We start from the raw sequence: 21853 nt of genomic DNA on the forward strand, positions 1-21853 counted from the left end.
CATCTATATATTTGGTTCCTGCATGATACACTTGATTCTTCATCAAATAGACGACACTTTGACTATCACATCATAGCTCAACTCCACCTTGTTGTATGCCGAGCTCCTTGACTAAACCAGTAAGCCACAACACTTCCTTGGCAGCTTCAGCGACTGCCATATACTCCAACTCAGTTGTTGATAATGCTACTAGATGTTGTACCATGGTCCTCCAACAAGCAGGTCCTCCCACAAAGGTGAATACATGCCCTGTTGTAAACCTCCTGTCATCTAGATCCCCTGCATAATCTACATCAACATATCCCACAACTGACGGATTACTCTGTTGCTTACTAAACATGATGTCATAATGAGAAGTATCCTATAAGTATCTGAAAATCCATTTGACAGCATCCTAATGTTGTCTACCCAGATTTGAAAGAAACTTACTTACCATGCTGACAGCTTATGTAACGACCTGCTTAATTAAATGAGTTTTTTTTTTTTTTTTAAAACACTGTAACAATTAACATACTCTGATACCATAACATTAACCTAAGCAGCGAGAAGTAGAATCATATAAACATATCCATAACCATTATATACAATGCAAAACCAATACCAGAGTACTACTGTGTTTCCCAAAATATACACATATAACTGTTTTTTAAAAATTCCCTCAACTGTACTAGGATATACACAAAAACGCTCCCAAAAATGATACTCACTCTCTGACTGGGCAATACAGACGCCCCTCTATTTGCAAACCTGATCTGCTCGCCTATCTGGATCACCTGAACAAATATTTCCACACTAGGATGAGCCAACGCTCAGTAAGAAGAAATATGCTATTACTAGTGTGTGGAAAATGAGCTACTATATATTATGAAAACTGTTTCATATAAACATGAATAACTGAGTACAAAAGTACATCACAAATAATAAAGTACACCACCCCTTTTTCCCCATTACTTGACATATCAGTATTATGGTTAATTCAAAATACTTTTAGTGTATATAGTAGGATCCCCATTTCTGTAAATCAATACGTAAGTAATAGTAACTGAAACTGTTCCCTATGACTATCTGTGTCATGACATGTCCCTCATGACGAGGTTGTGCGGCCCATAGGCTGGATTTACCATAACTGGCCAACCAGGAATAAATCACTGAACTCCATCAGTCGACCTGCCCACTTCAACCCATATCTGGATGGGGAGTCTAACCCCTTCAAGGGCCTAGGTGGTCAACTTTACCACGTATATCTGAATAGGTGGTTGCACTCGTAAAGTAACATAGTATCTGTAGCAACGGTACCGTACTCTGTAGCTGCAAGTCCAACAGGGTCTGATATCATATAATATATTTCTATTCATAACTAACTGATTTACCATGATTCTAAAGTACTGAAATAACCATGATGCTACATAACATACTGAAATCTGAATAATCATAACATGGAACTGCATATTCGTAATACTGGAATTCGTATAATCATGGTACTGAGATTCATAAAATCATGGTACTGAAATCCGTAAGATCATGATACTGAAGTTCGTATAACCATAATACTGAAATTCATAAAATCAGGAAACTAAATTCGTAAAACATATCCCCGTACCATATACATAATCACAAGCCACACCATATTAACATACATAGTTTTCGTAAATAAATAAACTATATAATATTTAGAAATTTCCTAGTATAGCATATTTCCCTTACCTTATTTCTGAAAAGCCCCTACTGTGCTCTAACTCGATACCCGCAGGGCCTCTTACAAAACACCCTGAAACCAATATTTTCCAAAACTAAACATCAGTATTTTTTCCCCTATATCATTTCCTATAACTACCAGGAAGTCAAAAACTGGATAAAAGACCTTACTTTGAAATTGGGATGATTTCCAATTCTATTTTCCCGACGATCCGCTCCGGTAGATGCGTAGAGAACTCCGCCTGGAGCGTCGTGGTAGCTTCGGATCGTCGATCCGACGACTGGTGGGGCCGAAAATGAAGAGAGAAGGGAGAGAGAGTCGTAGGAGAGAGAGAGCGGCAAGAGAAATGAAGATTATCCCGAATTTCCACTATTTATAGAGCCAGACTCATCGACGAGACACGTCACTTCGTCGACGAGCCCTTCACAAAATTCGTCGACGAGGCCTTGTGTTCATCGACGAAATTTAGAGCAGCCCGAACCATCTCTCGGTATTTTCTCATCGACAAAACCCTGTGTTTGTCGACGAAATTCTGAAGACCTTCGTCGACGAGACCCTGTGTTCATCGACGAAACTGAGCAATTTCCTTGAAATTATTTTTATTTAATATTATCTCCAAAATGCAATGTCGTCGACGAAGTCTACGACCTCCTTCTGTTTCTGTTTCTATTTTCTCTCCCTCTAATATTTAAAATGCTATTATTCTTCGGGTCACTACAGCTTATGTCAGATCCGACCTTGTACATACCATAGCATACATTAGACACCCCACTGCACTAGCATAGGGGACCTTTGACATGTCATGGATATCATCATCCGTCCTTGGGCATTGAATGGTAGACAATTTAAAGTGTTTCGCTAATGGTGTACTGACCGATTTTGCATCAATCATGTTAAACCTTTCTAACACCTTCTCCACATAACTGCTTTAAGATAACCACAATCTCGCTGCAGTTCTGTCCCTGCGAATTTCCATCTCAAGTATCTTCTTAGTTGTACCAAGATTTTTTATGTCAGACTCTTTATTCAACTGAGTCTTCAACTGATTTATCTCAGTCATATTCTTCACAACAATTAGCATGCCATCAACATAAAGCAACAAGAAAATGAGAGAACCATCATTAAGATTCTTTACATATACCCATAAATCATACTCACACCTCCTCTAGCCTATCGAATCATATTGGAATCAAAATGTTTGTATCATTGCCTTGGAAATTGTTTTAGCCCGTAAAGTGACTTATTTAGTTTACAAACCAAATGCTCCTATCCGAGTTGATTGAACCCTTCTGGCTGTATGATATAGATTTGCTTCTCCAAATCACTATGGAGAAATGTTGTCTTCACGTTCATTTGTTCCAAATGCATATCATAATGTGTCATTAATCCCAACACTACACTGATGGAAGTGTGTCTGACCATAGGTGAGAAGATTTCATTATAATCAGCCCCTTTCTTTTGTGAGTATCCCTTCTATTGGCCTAACAAGACTTTTACATCTTGTTTTGATGGTAACAAATAAAGGAAAAGTTTAACGTGTTTATGTTCAAGTGATAATATTTTAGGAACTTCAAAAAGCCAAGATTCAAAAGAACTTTCTAAAGATCACTAAGGCCTTAAAGACATATTAGAAGGTGATCAAGAGAAAGTTCAAGAAAACTCAAAGCAACAAAGGACTCATTGAGCAAGAAAGTTTTCATATTCTACGAAACCTTCATGTAAGTACTTCAAGTATAAAATATCATTTTGAATGAAATGAAGCTCATTAGGGGATATAAATCGACTTAGAGACTTTATTTTAAAACCCCGGAAAATATTTTTCAAAAGTAAGAAAGCAAGAAAGCAAAATATCTTTTAAAAAGAGAGAAGAAACCAAAATATTATCTGTTCAGGCGATTGAGGTTTTATCCTTAGGCGACTGAAGATTTATTGAATGAAATCAGAATAGGCAGTGTTGCGTCAGGCGACTGACCTAGTATCTTTAGGCACCTCAACCCACCTCAGGTAACTGAACTTACACCTCAGGCGACTGAAATTCGGCAACGGCCAGATTTTTTTTTAAATATTCTGATTTCAAATTTAAACTTCTTGCACCCCAATCTTTCTAAAACCTTGGGGGACACTCCAAGTAAACTTGGTTAGCACAAATCTAAGCCCCTCTCTCTCTCTCTCTCTCTCTCTTTGATTCTATTCAAGAGAAGGAAACCAGTGATAAATTTCTAAAAGCTTCTACTTCATTCTTTTGATATTTTAGAATTGAAGTATATTAGTTTTCAATTGTACTAATAAGCTCTATTTAAGAGCACTCTTTGTACACATCTATTTGTTGTATCTCTTGTAAATTGTGACGAGTCTAAGGCATTTGGATTGTTGAACCAAACGAGGGGATATCGCTTGGAGAGGTGAGTACTCTAGCCTACTGAAGGAGTGTTAAGCTTGGGGTATCGCTTGTAACGATGCTTTTTCTCCCGGAAAGAAACTGATTTAGTAGAATCCTTTGGTGGTTTGCCAAAGGTGAGGACGTAGGCTAGGGATAAGCCGAACCTCGTAAAAATCATGGTGTCACTCTCTTTCCCTTTACTCTCTTTAATTTGCATCAAACGTATAAACTATGTGGATGTTTTAAATTCTTAATCATAAATACTACGAAATTTGAAAATTAAATAAATTGAAGTTTAAATTGTTTTTAGGCTTGTGAAAACCGAAAGGAAGTACGTTGGTTGATCAATACTTTGCATAAACCTTAAGGAAGTACGTTGATTAGTCAACACCCAAAGACTCTTTAACTAAAAGTTTATTCAAAGTCTAAACTTTTGGAAAGAATGTTGGATTTTATATTAACCATCATATTGAGAAAATAAATCCACTGCTATAGGGATTGAATCAAAATCATATATACATGGCTGCAAACAAACAAAAGCTGAATTCTTATATAAAACTGAATCTTATATCTTGGTTTGGATATTGTGGTTGATTTGATAATTGATTGGTTGATTAAGTTTTATTTTATTGTGTGGTTGTGGATTGAATAAGAATTAAGCATTTGTTGTGTGATTGCTAGATCAACAAGAAGTAAAAAAATTCATAAAAAAAATTTAGAAGAAATTTTAATAACTCAATTCACTCCCCTCTTGGGACTACACCTTTGTTTTCACCTTCGCTACTAACCGTGCTTTGAACTTCTCTATTTTATTTTCTGAAATTTCTTTCTTCTTCCCATATGCCCACTTGAAACCTATCACCCTCTTCCCATCTAGAAGCTCCACCAAGTCTCACATATGATTCTTATGTAATGACTCCATTTCCTCCACCATAGCACCCATTCATCTACTTTTCTCCTGATCGTGCACTGACTTTTGAAAAGTAGTTGGAACCTTGCCATTGGTAATGAGAGCATAAGATGTCAGATCATCAAATTCATACCTAGGTGGTGACCTAATAGTGTGTCTGGATCTGCATATAGGAACACTATCACCTTGCTGGTTTCTCGAGCTAGAACTCCCTACAATCTGAGGACTGTTATTATTGCTCTAAGTATCAAACTCCACTTACACAACATGCTCATCTCTGCTCCAGTTTTTTGGCTTCTATTTCTCTTCATCTTCCTCTTGAGTACAACACTTCACCATGAATTTCTCATCAAAAATCATATCTCTACTGATCACCACCTTGTTTGTCATTGGATCACACAACTTGAACCCTTTCACACCTTTCTGATACCCTAGAAAAATGCAACGTATAGACTTTGAGTCAAGCGTTGATCTCTCCTCACTAGAAATGTACATATAGGCTAGACAACCGAATACCCTCAAACCATAGTAGTCTACCGTATTACTTGTCCATACCTCCTCTACAATTTTACCCTTTAGTGATGCCCTTGGCGATCGGTTTACCAAGAAACATGTCATACTAACTACCTCGGCCCAGAAGTTCTTCGCTAAACCTGCCTTTAACCTGAGACACCGAGCTCTCTCAGCCAGAGCTCGGTTCATCCTTTTAGTCACACCATTTTATTGTGGTGTCTAGTGAACTGTGAAATGTCTCCTTATGTCATGCTGCTCACATAACTCCATGAATCTCGAATCAGCGTACTCGGTCCCATTATCTGACCTAAGGCATTTAATTCTCCTCTCGATTTGGTTTTCCACCTCAACTTTCCACAATTTAAACTTGGCAAACGTCTTTGACTTATGCTGCATGAAATACACCTAGACCTTCGGTGAGTAATCATCAGTGAAACTCACAAAATACATACGTCCACCCCATGATGCTACTCTCACTGGCCCTCAAACATCCGAATGAATGTAGTTAAGAATACCTTTTGTCTTGCCAATGGCTGTTTTGAACTACACCCCGTTCTGCTTCCTAAGAACACAAAACTTGCAGAACTTCAGCCTACATATTTTAATACCTTTCAAAAGATTCCTTTTATGAAGTTCCTTCATCCTATGCTCACCTATATGCTCTAACTGCATATGCCACAAAACGGTGTCATCTAACTCAAAATCTACAGCTGCAGCTCCACCAATAATTATAGTGCCCAACAGTGTATAGATGTTTCCCGCTAACTTCTGCCCTTTCATCACCATTCGAATGCCTTTGCACACCTTCATAACCTCACTTTTGGACTTGTAACTAAATCTGTTACAATCCAAAGTGCCCAATGAAATTAAACTCTTACGTAGATCTAGTTTGTGTCTTACATTACATAGTGTTCTCACAACACCATCAAAAATCTTAATTCTGACGTTTCATATTCCAATTATTTTGCATGAAACATCATTACCCATCAGAACGAAATTAGAATTAACTGACCTGTAATATTGAATCATTCTTTATTTGGTGCCATTTGATAAGAGCACGTCGAATCTAGGATTCAAGAGTCTATGAGGCGATTCGACCCCGATGAAACTGAAAGCATATCACCATCACTGCTTTTCAAGTTTCCTTCCTCTACTACATTCTTGATTTTGAGGTACCCTCTTGTTTTTCAGCATTCCGCTTCTTCCATTCTAGACACTCCGATTTTATGTACCCATTTTTCCCGCACTTAAAACGCCGAATATCCTTCTTCTTGGACTGCGATCGAGACTTATTATAATTCGATCCATTCCAAAATTTTCCTCTTTTACGTTCATGGTTACCCTTCACCACAAGCTCTTCACCATGTGAAATTTCATCATTGACCTTTTTTCTTTGATGAAAGCCCAGCAATGCGCTTGTTACCTTTTTCAAATTCAGCTACCCCTTGTTAGAGTCGTAACCAAGTTTTCATACATAAGAGACGTAGGTAGGGAATTCAATAGCATCGGCGCCTTGTCATCTTCCTCAAATTTCACATCAACCTGCATTAAATCACTTATAATTTGATTGAATGCATTGATGTATTGGTACAAATCCAAACATTCAGCCATCTTAAGTCAATACAACTTTTGCTTAAGAAATAATTTATTCGTAAGAGATTTAGACATATATCGGCTTTCAAGTTTCTTCCAAATAGCCACAGGATAATCTTCTTCCATGATATGATACAACAAATCATTAGCCAAACAAAGCCTGATAGTCGCCATGGCCTTTGCTTCCAATTCCTTCCAATTTGTTTCATCCATGCCTTTCAGTTGAACTCTGTATAAAGCCTTCACCATACCTTATTGCACTAATAGATCCTTAACCCTTTTTTGTCATAAACCGAAGTTTCTCGTTCCATTGAATTTAACGACATCGAACTTTGCAGAAAAAGTTCTTAAAGCCATTACAACAAAACTCTGATACCAATTTGTTGTGAAAAACGAATGCATAGTAGAATAAAATGATCATACAACGCAACACTCAACGGTGAAATATACTGAACAATAATCACGCTGATTATAATGAAAGCAATAACAATGACATAAGGAATTACGTGGTTCGGCAATGCCTACATCCGCGAGAGCAATTGACAATGTGATTTTCACTATCTTGTGTCCAAAGACACCAACAATGTAATGCCCCGAACTCGTCAAGTGGGGCCCAGGGTGTTATGTGTTTCATTCACCTATCTCCGATACCAAAAATATCATTCACGTAGCGGAAATAATTAAACATTCTCCATTAAAATACCAGAGTTCTATTCTATACAACCCAAAAAGTGTATCTATTCACTTTATAGTACATAACTAGGAATTTAAACATAACTTTTAAATATTTTATATCTTACAACTACTCACAATTACCAAAAAATAAACCCTGCCCTGGAGCTTGCTACGCTCGATCACCTAAAGGACATGAAAAGTTAATAATTCACTGAGGTGAGACACTTCTCAGTAAGGATGAAATAAATTATAACAGTGTGTGGCAGATGAGTTTTAGTGTACACAAAATATATTTGTTTGATAATCAACAACAACAACTGCTAATACACTTATATACTATACTCACACATCCATAACCAATATTTAAAGTGAAAGTTCCCAAGGATTGGGAAGATTACACACCCATACATGTAACACCCCTTTACTCTGATACCGTTTGTAACTTTACCCTTTTAATTTAGGTGATAAGAGCACTCACTTTACTCAGCAAGCTCTTGGGCGGAGAGTTTTACTTCGCCATAAATATTCATACATTTAAATTCACATACATATACCTACACACATTCAACATCAATCCCACATTCCAGTCACATCCACACAGAATACTGCACAAGTTTCACATCCATACAGGATACTGCACAAGTTCACATCCACATAGGATATTGCACAAGTTTCATCACAATTGACCTTTACTGCTTCATTTCCCAATGACCTATTCATAGTATATCAGTAAAACAAACTCCTCAGGTCTGCCAATGTTTTACCCCATTTATATATATGACAATATAACAAACTCCTCAGACTAGCCAACGTTATATCGTGATTTATACCCAGGCAATATAACGAACTCCTCAGACCTACCAACGTTATATTGTGATACATATGAATAACCATATAAAACAATTCATCTAAACATATCAATTCATTCACCACAGTGATCACAACCAGTTTATTAGGAAGAGTTATTCTCATGCCACACGGTTTGAGTGTTAATCATACAATAAATAATTTATATACCCTACTCACATTGGTTTTTCCCCAAATTATAACCAAAAACCATTATTTTCAAATGCCTAAACCATTCAGAAAAACATACATATATACACATGCTTATATACTCGAATTTAACTGGTTCAAATTTAATAAAAGCTGGTATAATTTATTCCCCTTACTTGTTCCTCAAAGTTTTGCCTAAAATGAATAGGAGATGAAACCCTAACTTTACGAAACTGTCACCAAAACTGATCTGGCAACCTGAGAAAGATGATCGGAGAGTGAGAGTGGCTTCGGCTGAGTGTAGAAGTGAGAAAATCACGTGAGGGATGAGAGAGAGAGAGAACTTTAGAGCTGAGAGAGAGAAGAGAACTTGATTTTTATATAAAAAACCTAATGTCTATTTATAGGTTCTCAGCCCCTGCAGGAAATCGTTGACGGTTTTTTTTTCTGTGCTTGATGAAACCATTGACAATTTGGCACTTAAACGCTCTCGGTAGTTTGCCTCGCAGGAAAATCGTCGACGATTTTTCTGAGTCCCACGTAATCGTCGATGGTTTGGTCCTAGCCAAACCCTTTTCCTTTTTTTTTTTTTCTTATTTTTCCTTTCCTTTATTTATTTCCCCTTTTCTTTTATTTATTTTTCTTTTATTTTCTGGATTCGGGTTATTACATTCTCCACTCCTTACAAAAATTTCGTCCTCGAAATTTGCTAACCAATTATTTTTCACGAACTTAAAAGTTTATTACCTAACCACATTTCACATATTTCAACCTACCCTAACATGTGAACAATTGCATCACCTAGAATCAAATGAAACCATCGCTTATCCCACACATAAACACGTTACATGTGCCTCTAGCAATGTCTGCCTCAGTTGGGGTAAGTGTGTAGACACGCGTTGGGCTACCGCGAGGCACCAGATTGTTCCATTGGTTCTGATCAAGAGTGGGTGCGTTCTTCGACGGTCCACGACACTCTTAGGCTATATGGTCATATCTGCCGCACCGATAACACACAACACTCCCACCTCAACATTCTCCCCAATGCCTCCAATTACATCTAGTACAGTGGGGGCGTGATGAATTTTCCCTATAGTCTCGATTAGCCCTATCTGACCTCTAACCCACAGTATCTCTGTCTCCCCTCCATGAACCCTGTCTGGCATTAGCATGGGAGCTGGGAGGCATGACTTTCTTCCTATGCTCTAACATCTCTACACCTCTCTATAGGCTCAACTCTGCTATGATGGCTTCATCCACTAGTTCTGAGAAGTTCTGTACCTGCAAGACTGCCACCTGCTCGTGGATCCTCTATTTCAGGCCCCTTTCGAATCTCCTTACCTTTTGGTAATCATATGAGACCATAAAGGGGGCAAAGCAAAAAAGCTTCACGAACCTAACAGTGTACTGCTGAACGGTGAGGAGCGGAAAAAGCTTCAAGAACCTAATAACGTACTACTGAACGGTGAGGTGCCCTTGGGTTAGGTTGAAAATTTCTCTGCCTTTACATCCCTAGTGGTGGTGGGGAAGTACCAGTCGTAGAAGATCTCCTTGAAACACCTCCATGTCATAATCGTGGGCACTGCCCGCTGCTCTTCCAGCAGCTTTACCGCCAGCCACCACTACTCGGCCTCTCATGTCAGCTTGAAAGTGGCGAAGAGAACCTTTTGTTACTCAATGCAACTCAACACTGTTAGTATTTTCTCCATCTCTTGCACCAAATTCTCAATCATAATTGGATCAGTGCCGCCCGCAAAAGCAAAGGGTTTCAGGTGAGTAAATTGCTCTATTGAACAGCCCTGGTTCACAGGTGGGCAGTTCTGTCCCTCAGGGTCCTGCCTAATCTCTTCCTTAACCTGCTGAACTATACCTCGCAGCAATCTGGAGGTTTCAATCTTATCCCCGTTGGAAGCCCCTAAATCATTATCCCCTCCAGCGTCCACGTCTTTACCTCCCCGCTCCATCATGAAGATAGGACAAAGGCGAGTTTAGAATATTCCATATCTTAACATAACTGGTAAAGTTATAAGGTAAAGAAACCAGTTTAACATTCAAATTCTCAATGTAAACATACACCCATTTAACCTCAATCATCAAATCAAAACACTTAAATTACCAAAATTCATTTTCAGAGGCTTATACCTATAATTCAACCATCCTAATCTTCAAGTTTTAATTTCAAGTTCCAATTTCTCTGCTCAGAAACATCACCGTCGATGAATTTACCATGATTTTCTAAAACTCGCGACTAATTCAAAAAACCACAGAAGACTATCAAGGGGTTTTTGCCTCCAGGCCACGAAACAAAACTCCAAATTTCCTAACAATATCTTAATCTACCAATTCCTATCCTCATCCTAACTCGAACCTATACTTTGGTATTAATCCGTCCTAGAGTCTGTAGAAAAAGAATATGTGCTATGAAATTATATAGGTATAAGTATAGTTTAAATTGCTATTTCATTTAAGTTAATTAAGAGATGAATCATACGTGTGTGTATATATATAAAAACTCATTGCCACACACTCATACTAATTTATTCCGTCTTAATGAGAGGTGTCACCCCATTAATATTTCAATATTTCAAGACCACGAGGTAACCCTATATATATATATAAAATATTTCGACAATCTTTTAATTGGATCAAAAAGCAAATGAAACATAATCTAAGACACATTCAAATGGAGTAGACAATCTTTTAATTGGATCAAAAGGCAAATGAAACATAATCTAAGACACAACGCTATAGAACTTGCTTTCAATGCGATGATTTTTCCTAATCTTATGTTTAGGAGTCAATAATTTAAACCTTAAATTTCAATTTATCATCATTTGATGAAATGCAAGGACTTAGTCTAGAATATGGCCTACATAAACGTCTAAGGCCTACATAAACGTCTAACTAGCATAACAAAATGTTTTTCAACCAGTTTAAAATTCAAACCTTATATTTTGATTTATCATCATTTGATGAAATACAAGACATAATTACAATGAATATCTTCTAAATCCATACGAATATAAATCCAAGACATTAAATCGTTCCTCTCCAAACACAACCTAATGGTTTTTAGCAATAACAAATCTTATTGTCTTCAAGGAGTTCCTTCTCTGCTTATGTATTTTAGTTACAATGACAAATGACAAAACTTCGGTGCATGGAAACCCTTTAGAAATGTTGTTCAGGGTGTACACCATCTAGTTAAGCACCATGCTAAACCGTAGTCCTCGGGCAGTCATGCTGACCATATCCGCCCTGGGAAACTCATGACATAATTTTATCATGTAAAATTAAATCAACTGTAAAATTAATATTTACAAAGTGTTGTAGTAAAAATGTCCATAATAATACCAACAACAACAATAAAGAGATCAGAATCTGTACTCATTTGTTCTCACCTTGATTGATCTGTGATTTTCCAATTATAAAAATAAAAAACCCTACAATAAAATTTAAATCAATTGAACATACCAAAAGGCAAATCTAATTAGTTGATAGCATTTTGATTAGAAATTAAAAGGTTCGTATTTGCATTTTATAAAATAACAAACATACCAACTAATACTCTTAAAAATTGTGTTTGCAGTATCAACAGCTTGATTTGAATTTGTGTGGATTTAAACAAAACTCAATGCAATTTTAAGCTCTCAAACATAGGGCAAGAGAATGCTTGCTTGTCCCACGGATCCCAGCAGCTGTGCATTATTACTAACATGAGAGAGGGAGAGAGAGAGAGAGAGAATCAAACTTCATACTGACTTGCTCGTGCAAGTACTCTAGGGTTGTATTTGGAAGCATGAATTTTGGGCTGAATTTTAATAATGTATGACTTGGAACAATAATCAACACAATTTTGTATTAGGATTTGTCCAAATTTACAAAAATCCAAATCCAACGCTTAAAGTCCAAGCTCCCAAATGCAAGGTAAAACAATTCTTGTCTTGACACGAACTTCTTTTGCTAATGAGAATCAAACATTCATCTTGCCCATTAAGACATCCTTATTTTGACCAAAAAACACTCTTTCTCTCAAAATATTTGGTAACCAGAAAGATTTTATTCCTCAAGCACAAAACATCAACTCCTCTTCCCCACAAAACAAATGGCAAGAAAAAGGGATGATTAATGATCCCATAACATATGGGATCAATCATTAGATCTATTTTACCAGATTGGGTTACATTACCATTTCTTGTACACAACTACATAGTTAACATTGCTGATGAAGTAAAACCTCAATGACCAATTTTTAATTAGGTTGCATACCTATTGAGCTACATCTTCGGAGAATCTAGCATCAAACGGGGCAGACGGGTGGGAATGTGTTGAAACACCAGAAGTTCCAGAACCATGCTGCAACTCGATCACAAGCCAACGAACAGCCTTACTCATCTGTTCCAATCGCACAGCACTGATGGGCGGAAGACCTGTTGTGGTAGCCTGCCCCGATGTTCCTGCCATTGCGCCAGTTGCCTCATCCACAAGGCACTCAGATCCTATCCTCTGTTTTACAGATTCTACAAACTCCTCAGCTTGATCACAAGCCACTCTGAACAATTCCCACCTCTGCTTGAAGTTTTCTAGAGCTGCATCAGTCGTCACCATTTTCTGGGCACCAGGTGTCTCCCTGGCTTCAAGCACACCAGCTGCTGCAGCCAGAAACTCCTGATATGCATTGTTTAGAGCATCTACAATGTTGTCCATCACAATGCCCCAACCTAACAATCAAAACAAACAGCTGTACTGCAAATGAATGAAATATGCAATGACCTTTACTACACAAAAATGCAACTCTTCTCACCTCAAGCAATATGATCATTGTTAATCAGTCAATAAAGTCTAAATAGAATCAACCAAAATCAAAGGCATAAACTTGTGATGCACCATAGGTTGAATATTTCAAATTGCAGTTTGGACTTCAAACAGGGTGGAGAAAGAAAAGAACAGAACCCAGTGGAACGCAAAATATGGGATGAATTGCAAGCTAAAATACTTAGATGTTGTGTTTGGAGCATCGATTCCGGACTTTGGATTTGGATTTGGGTAAATTTGGACAAATTTCAATACAATTTTGTATTATATCTTATCCAAATCCAATGCAGCTCCAATCAAAGCATTCTCCAAACATGGGGAGAAGGTATTTTTAAAAATAAATGAATAAATAAACATACAAACAATACTGCATCAAAGTTTTATAATTTACTACAATTCACAGAAAAACATAAATTAATATATATATATATATATATATTGATCCCTACAGATCAAACATTATAAGGAATTCTATAATTTTCTCTCAAATCTTAAATCCTATCAACTTAGAGCTTTCAGCTTTGAGTAAAAAGGAGGAGGAAAAAAAGACAACAATGTGGTTGCAGAATGGAATGGACTAGAAATGGAGTGGAGCATGAAAAAATCAAGTTATAAAATCAAGTCCATTATACCCAATTCCATTCCAAAATAAAAAATAAAAAAAATGTAGTAAAAAGTTTCCAGGAAAAGGTATGGCAAAATTGAATTGAAGTTGATAACTAAGGTTGGTTGGGAAACGTTTGGCCTTAGATTTGGAATTGGGTGAAATTAGGGAGAAAAAATATTTTCGTTCCTGTCCAATTATCACAACTTCAACAAAAGAAACCAAAATTAAAGTTTATATATATATATATATATATAAATCAATTTCTTGGTATCTATACATCAAGCTGAAAACCCCTCAAAATATCCCCTTTGCACCCTATTTTGGCGAAGTAGAACAGGCAACGATGAAAAAAAATATTACTTCATTTTAAAAAAAAAAAAAATTATCCTTCCGAACATCTGAATTGCAAAGAACAATTTGTACCTTTTATCAATTACTAGTTTGAATCTACAACTTATTTTGTTTCAAGTGGTTCTTGAAAATACTTCTAATAAAACATAGTTAATTAATAAACACCCATAGAAGGGGAAGACGGGGATTTGTTTCTTCATATAAGGATGATATGATCGGTCGGTTCTAACCTCCAATTAGTTGTACAAATTGTTTGAGAGGAATTATATTTCGCATAATTTGAAAATTTTCAATAAACATCAAACGGCAAAGACTTTTGAGTTTTGAACACAACGGAAAAATGAAAAACCTGAAGGACGGAAGGCCCGAAGGAGTACTGCGAGTCTACGAGAGTGCGAGCTGCGAAGTTGGGAAGGTGGAAGCCGAAGTCCGAAGGGGAAGACTGGATCTGCCAATCTGGAACAGGAGGTTCAAACTCGCCGTCACCGACTGTGTGCAAACTGCGAAGTGGGAAGGGAACTGGGACAGGGAGTCAAGGACTGCCGGCTGCGGGCGAAGTTGCGACTTGCGAACTGCGAACTTGGGAAGGGAAGAGCCGAAGAGGGAACAGGTTAGAGAAGACTCAGAAGAGGGAAGACTGGAAGAGGCAAATGGTAAATTGGGATTTAGGAATGGCTGAATCCCGAATGGAACCCTAGCGGCCAACCTAGCCTAAAAATGAAAATCATAAATAATATAACTTAATAATTTATATTTAATTGTTAATTGATTAAAATTTTGGATAATTTAATTAACTGAAATTAAAATTACGCATACTCGAACTAAAAACCGATTACCCGAAATTATCCTATTCTAAAACCGAACCAAACCGAACTATAAATCACCCAAACCGAATTGACCAAATTCGATTAATTAATTCGATTAAAATTGAATCATGCGAAACAAATTAATAAGAATTTGAACAGTTTTTTAAATTTCAAAAACATTTAATCTCATCTTATAGGGACTCACAGTGCACCAATAGAAACATTTTTTTTATTTTGATAAAAAAATATGATTAAAATTTTTAATTTGACATAAAATAATTTCTAATTAAAAGCCTACATATAATTGATCTTAATTTGTATCTCATTAAAAGGACACATTGTTACAAAAATTAATTGAGTAATAAAAAATTATTAATGCATAAATAAAATTGCTAAAATGACTGATACATGTAAAATGTTATTTTATAATAGCAATGGATATTTTGATAATTTGCTTATCCCATAATTGTAGTGTTTGAACTAATAGAAAACCTTATTTCATGTATGAATCGATATTAGTGCATTTTAATTCCTTCTCGATCTCTTTCAAGAAAAATCTCGTATTGAATACCAAATTGACAAGTTAGTGACGAATAGGAACCCATTTTCTAAAAGATACTGAATTTCGTGTTTTGATAAGACATCCATACATAAGAGGTGTTTCATTTGTTTGGTAGTTTAAATGTTGTAAGTGTACCATAATTTAAGTGACCTAAATTTTATACAACGGAAAACTTCAAATTCATTATACTAGAGTACTAAATAAGCTCATTATAACAATATTTCCTATTTCAAATTTAATATATCCTTAAAAATTCTAAGATATACAAAGATAACAAATTTAAAATTTAATCTAAACCGTTTTTTCTTCCTATGCACGCTTCTGCTACGTTATTTTGATTTCGACTATGCTCCTCAAGATATTTGAAATATTTAATAATAATTGGGTGAGACACCTCTCAATAAATAAGGAGTAAATTATTATCAGTGTGTGACTGACATGAGTTTTACAGTATAAAACATTTAATAATTTTACCTTAATAAAAATTGCATTTAAATAATTATGTATTAATTATGTAAAATTAAACATACTTTCCTTCAAATCATAATTTAGGCCTAATAAATGATCCTGATCACATAAATATATAAATATATATATAAAAAACTCTCTTTGGGTCTATGTATATCATGTTTAACCATCATGACCAGGTTGTGCAGTCTGAAGACTGAACTTAACTTGGTTGACTAACCAAAACTAAATCAAAATATTATATCTGTAAGTACGATTTGTCTATCACATCCTGGTTCAGAAATAGGTTCACAACCTTACTTAGGCCAAATCGACTATCTACCGCCAACACTTTCACAATTGTATGGCTGCACTCATATTCCTCTATAGTTACGATACTAAGTATTCACCACATTCAAACCATCGGGATTCTTAAAACATATAAATATAATTTACGCAATAAAAACATTATCATAATTTCATCATTTTTTCCAGTAAACAATTGGTAAATAAATCTCATTATTATTCACAATCAAACACATAATAAGCATAATCCCACATAAAATTCCAAACTTACTCATTATTCACAATTAGACACGTAATAGATATATCACCGTAAAAATCTCATCATTTTTCAAACATAAAATATGTAATAATCTTCATCATTATTTCCAATCAACCACGTAATAAATATAATATCGTAAAATTCACAATATAACACGTAATAATTATAACACCGTAAAATTCCCAATTTTGCTCAATTATGCAATAAAATAAAATAAATTCATGTCACACAATTTATATAATAATTATAATTTCATAACTTGCCTGTGAAATTCTTATATATATTTATATTCGGTAGATTTAAATAAAAAAACGAGTGTGATCAACTCTCCATATTTAAATTTAATTCTCAATATATTTTTTTAAAAAACTCAAATATGATCAAATCCCTGCAGTATAATTTAACTCAAACATATGGATATAATTAAAATAAAAATAATTAGTTTATATCATACATATTTTAAAATAAAGCTTGACATAATCTGTCTCACTTATCCTAACTCTGGAGTGGTGCTTACGGTATGCAGAAAACAAAATTTCCTTAGTCAAATCTTGGAAGAGCGAAATTAAGACCTGAGAATGATGTTCGTTTTTTAATTTTGTAGAGAAAAGCAAGAAAAATTGAGAGAGAGAGAGAGAGAGAGAGAGAGAGAGAGAGAGAGAGAGAGAGAGAGAGAGTGAGAGTGAAGAGAGAGAACAGAGAGAGTGAGAGAGAGATTGAGCCTATGAGAGGGGCGGTTGAAATCTCAATTGAGATTACATCACGAAGCATCCCTAATGCTTCCTGAATGTATATACATATAAATATTATATTATATTATAATATTTAATTAATAATTAATAATTATTTATTTATTTTATTTTATTTTTATATGCATATTATTCTTGGAGTTGTTACAATAATAGTTTTAGAAAAAAATAATTAAAAATAAGAAAATTACAGACCCACACACATGTGCGCACACACTTATATTTGAGTAGGATTGTTTGGTTGGGCAAATTATTAGATAATAATTAAGTCGAACTATATTGAATACATGTTTTGGATTGATTGTAATTCATTTGATACTTGAACGGATTGAGATAATTTGATGATTTTAATTTGTTTTTTTAAAAGTAAATAATAGGAAAAGGTATTAATGAGATCGAAACTTTACAAAACATATACAAGTGACTTTAGTGTTTATTGATTTAAAATTTAAAAATTAAAAGAAAAATAGTAACAAGAAGCACAATATGCAGTCTTCTGCTTTCTTTTTTTGGGTCCATTTTACTTTTTCCTTTTATATATACTTGGGTTGAGTCAAGCTATGTTGGGTTGTTAATTTGCACTCTCAACCCATTATTTTACTCATATTTTCAATTCCTATGACATTATGATTCACAATTCAATCAAATTAAAAACACTTTCAAAATTATCGTTATAATTAGTAGTTTTTTATTGGATCAAACCCCCATTTGAGAGCACTTAAAAAAATATTTATAATACTTATCACTTAAAATAAATACTTTTATAAAATAAAATAAAAAAAGTGGCATTTGGCTTGTACTACAACTTATCAGAATTACTTTTTTAAAAAACTATTTAAAGAAATTTTAAAAAATAATATAAAATGACTTTTTGACTACTTATAAGTGACACACTACAAAAAATCAGGGTATTAGTGACGGATCAAATTCATCACTAATACTCATAAATTCGTCACTAATACTATGCGTATTAGTGACGGTTTTAAAATAATTGTTATATGTATCGTTACTATTAACTTTTAGTGACGAATTAAAAATTTCATTACTAATAATGAAGTATTAGTGACGGATCATAACCGTCACTAAAACTCTAATACCATCACTATAAATTCAAGAACGGTTCAACTGAAATTCATCACTAATACTAGACATTAGTGAATGATTTAAATTCGTGACTAATAGTAGAACATTAGTGACGAATTACAAATTCGTCACTAATAGTAGGACATTAGTGAAGGATTCAAATTCGTTACTAATAGTATGATATTAGTGATGAATTTGCAATTCGTCACTAATTGTACAATATTAGGGAAGAATTCAAATTCGTCACTAATATCCTACTATTAGTGACGAATTTGAATCCTTCACTAATGTCCTATTATTAGTGACAAATTTGAATCCTTCACTAATAATTAAAAAAATTAAAAAACTTTTAATACTAATTTTTTTTAATCATCAATTCCTATATATCTATAATTACATTTTCAAATACATAAATTGAAACCATAATTACTACAAAATTTGTAAATCATTCAAAATTTCGAATTCAAATTCAAATTCAATTAAAATAAAAAAATAACATATTTTCAGATAACAAAAAAATTTTCAAAATATTCAAAATTCAAATACAAATACTAATACAAATTCAAATTAAAATACAAAAATTCCACTTGTTCAAATAATAATAAAAATTACAAAGAAATAGTTAAAAGTTGTATCCGACGTCCACTATAGTGCATGCATGCATGACATCGTGCTGATGTTATGACAGCCGCGAACCCTACAAATTAAGAGTCATTAAAAAAAATTAGTATAAAAATGAAGAGCTAACACTCAGTATAATCAGGAAAAAATAATTACATGATATAACAAATTCACAAAGATTTCATAATCATGCATATTACACAATTTGTACGGTAATAATATCAATAATGAAAAAAACAATGTCAGTATTTAAAGTTAAACACTCAGTTAACATATTTCTATTGAGTTGCACACTTGAAAGGTAGCCTATAAAGTTGAAGGGATGAAAGGATCTTTGAATAACCATGAGAAGATATACACACAACTATACTTGCAACTACTTATATATAATATGTGTAATTACCTTTTAATTTTTTGAAAGGTAAAATTGAGTGAATTCATTAATAAAAAAAACTCAAGTAAGAGGTTTGAGCATACAAAAGTGCAGGAAGACCCAAAACAGAAAACCAGCAAGGCAATAAAAACAGTGTGCCGCCAACAAATCAACAGAAAAACTGAAGAAAACACCAATAATAGAAAATGTCAAAGCAACTGAATCAGTTACCAAGAATTTGATAATGTTCATTAACCATACGTGTAATTATTATCTTAAGATTGAGACAACTTTAGTTATAGAGGTTGTTTTATCTTCTTTTTTTTTTTGGTGATAGTGTTTAAAGTATTTTAGGTATATTTAGTCATAAAATTAGTTTATAATTTTTTTTTCTATAATGGTGTTTAAGACCTTTCAAATAGTTGATTAATTTTTTAGGACATGAGGTTAGTCTGTCCTTCTACCCTAATCTCCAATTAAATAAATTTATGTCTAATATTTGAGTCATCTGTTGCCCTTTTGATAAGCTTAGGTGCTTACGAACAGGTTTTAATTACATCTTTAAAATTTTCATTAATTAATTATTTAATTTGTATTATTCTTAATCAGTTTGTCATCCTAAAAAATAAAACAGTTTTTGGAGAAATTAGATAAGTTGAATAGAAAGGGAAAATGTGCATATGACTTAAAATAGGAGAGAACTTAAAATAGGAGTCATGTTTCATTACATGCTCCTCCTTTTAGATAGATGCATTTTGAAAAGCTTTTAAGGGAATTGAGAAAAATGAAAGAAAATGAAAGAATAAGTTACTCATAATTTAGGAGAAAATGATAATCAAGAAAGAACAAGGATTTACTTGAAGATCAAAAAATTAGAGTTTTAAGGATGTCTCTTTGTAAGTATTTCATGTAAACTTCAATATAAATTGAATTGAAGCTCTTATAAATAAAAAGAAACTAAGAAACGCTTTTTTAAAAGACCTTAAAATATGTTTTTAAATCAAAATAACAAAAGTCTCAAAGGAAGAAAAGTTTTCAAAGTAAATAAGGAAAATTCTAAGAGCTAGGTGACTACCCAATATGGGCAGTTGACTGCCAATATTTAAAAGAATTAAACTTGGGAGACAGTAGGGTCCCAGGCGACTGCCTAAACCTTGTCAGGTACCTGGGTGGTCAAGTCAGGCGATTGCCTGTGTCTTGGCAGGCGACTACCAATCTTCTGGTTGTTTTGTTTTTTATAAGAAATGACTCTTGATGAGAAAAAGAACTGATTTCATTCCAATCGTCTTCTAACAATACAAAAGAATGTATATATATACATTTAGCTTAACAAACAAATTTGAATCTAGTGAAGAAATAAAGAAAAACTAATTAACTAACTTAAACAAAATTAGTTTGCCGTTGAACTGCTGCTGCACCAGATATAATTCTGTTGCTGCTGCTACTGTTAAGCTGAAGCTCTGCTGTTGCTGTTAAACTTAGGCTGATTTTTATACTCCCCCTCAAGATGGATTGATAAAGAACAAATGTTAATCAGTCCCATCTTGGATAACAATTCTGAAAATTGTTTGTAACCCAATGCCTTGGTTAATAAATCTGCCAATTGACAATGAGTTCTCACATGATTTAGTTTGATTACTTTAGCCAAGACCTTGTCCCTTACAATGTGACAATCAACCTCTATATGTTTGGTCCTTTCATGAAAAACTGGATTGGATCCTATATGCAAGGCTGATCGACTATCACAAAACAATATTGCTTCTCTATCATGTTTAATCTGCAAATCTTTTAGCAAATAAAGAATCCACACAATTTCACAAGTTGCTACAGCCATAGCTCTATACTCTGCCTCAGCTGAAGATCTTGACACAGTAGCTTGTTTCTTTGATTTCCAAGAGATCAATGAATCACCAAGGAAAATACAAAACCCTGTAACCGATCGTCTTGTGTCTGAGCATGCCCAATCTACATCACTGAATCCTTTGACATGTAGTTCTGATTTTGCAGAAAAAAATACTCCTTTCCTTGGTTCATTTTTTATGTAATGAAGTACCTTAAGAGCAGCTGCATAATGAGGCTTTCTAGGTTGTGCCATGAACTGACTGAGCTTA

At 34.4% G+C, this 21853-nt stretch overlaps 1 protein-coding gene across 6 annotated transcripts; it reads right to left on the minus strand.

Annotated features, from left to right (window-relative positions):
• Positions 1 to 534: 534 nt before the first annotated feature.
• LOC131156151 (mediator of RNA polymerase II transcription subunit 32) lies at positions 535 to 15248 on the minus strand. 6 transcript variants are annotated; one of them, XM_058109603.1, is made up of 3 exons: positions 14886 to 15236; positions 13033 to 13484; positions 535 to 773 (listed from the first exon to the last, which is right to left on the minus strand). In XM_058109603.1, the coding sequence occupies exon 2, from the start codon at positions 13468 to 13470 to the stop codon at positions 13033 to 13035; it is 438 nt and encodes a 145-aa protein (XP_057965586.1). In that variant the 5' UTR covers positions 13471 to 13484; positions 14886 to 15236; the 3' UTR covers positions 535 to 773. The 6 variants fall into 6 exon arrangements, with proteins under 6 accessions (XP_057965586.1, XP_057965589.1, XP_057965591.1 ...); XM_058109606.1 differs by lacking the exon at positions 535 to 773 and adding an exon at positions 838 to 1308; XM_058109608.1 differs by lacking the exon at positions 535 to 773 and adding an exon at positions 838 to 1308 and having other exon boundaries at positions 13033 to 13504.
• Positions 15249 to 21853: the final 6605 nt, after the last annotated feature.

The sequence above is a fragment of the Malania oleifera genome, chromosome 5 (assembly GCF_029873635.1).
Source record: "Malania oleifera isolate guangnan ecotype guangnan chromosome 5, ASM2987363v1, whole genome shotgun sequence".
Classification (NCBI taxonomy): domain Eukaryota; kingdom Viridiplantae; phylum Streptophyta; class Magnoliopsida; order Santalales; family Ximeniaceae; genus Malania; species Malania oleifera.

What these genes read in the sequence shown, in the direction of transcription:
- LOC131156151 (XM_058109603.1), bottom strand. Translation starts at nt 13,470, where the DNA reads ATGGACAACATTGTAGATGCTCTAAACAATGCATATCAGGAGTTTCTG.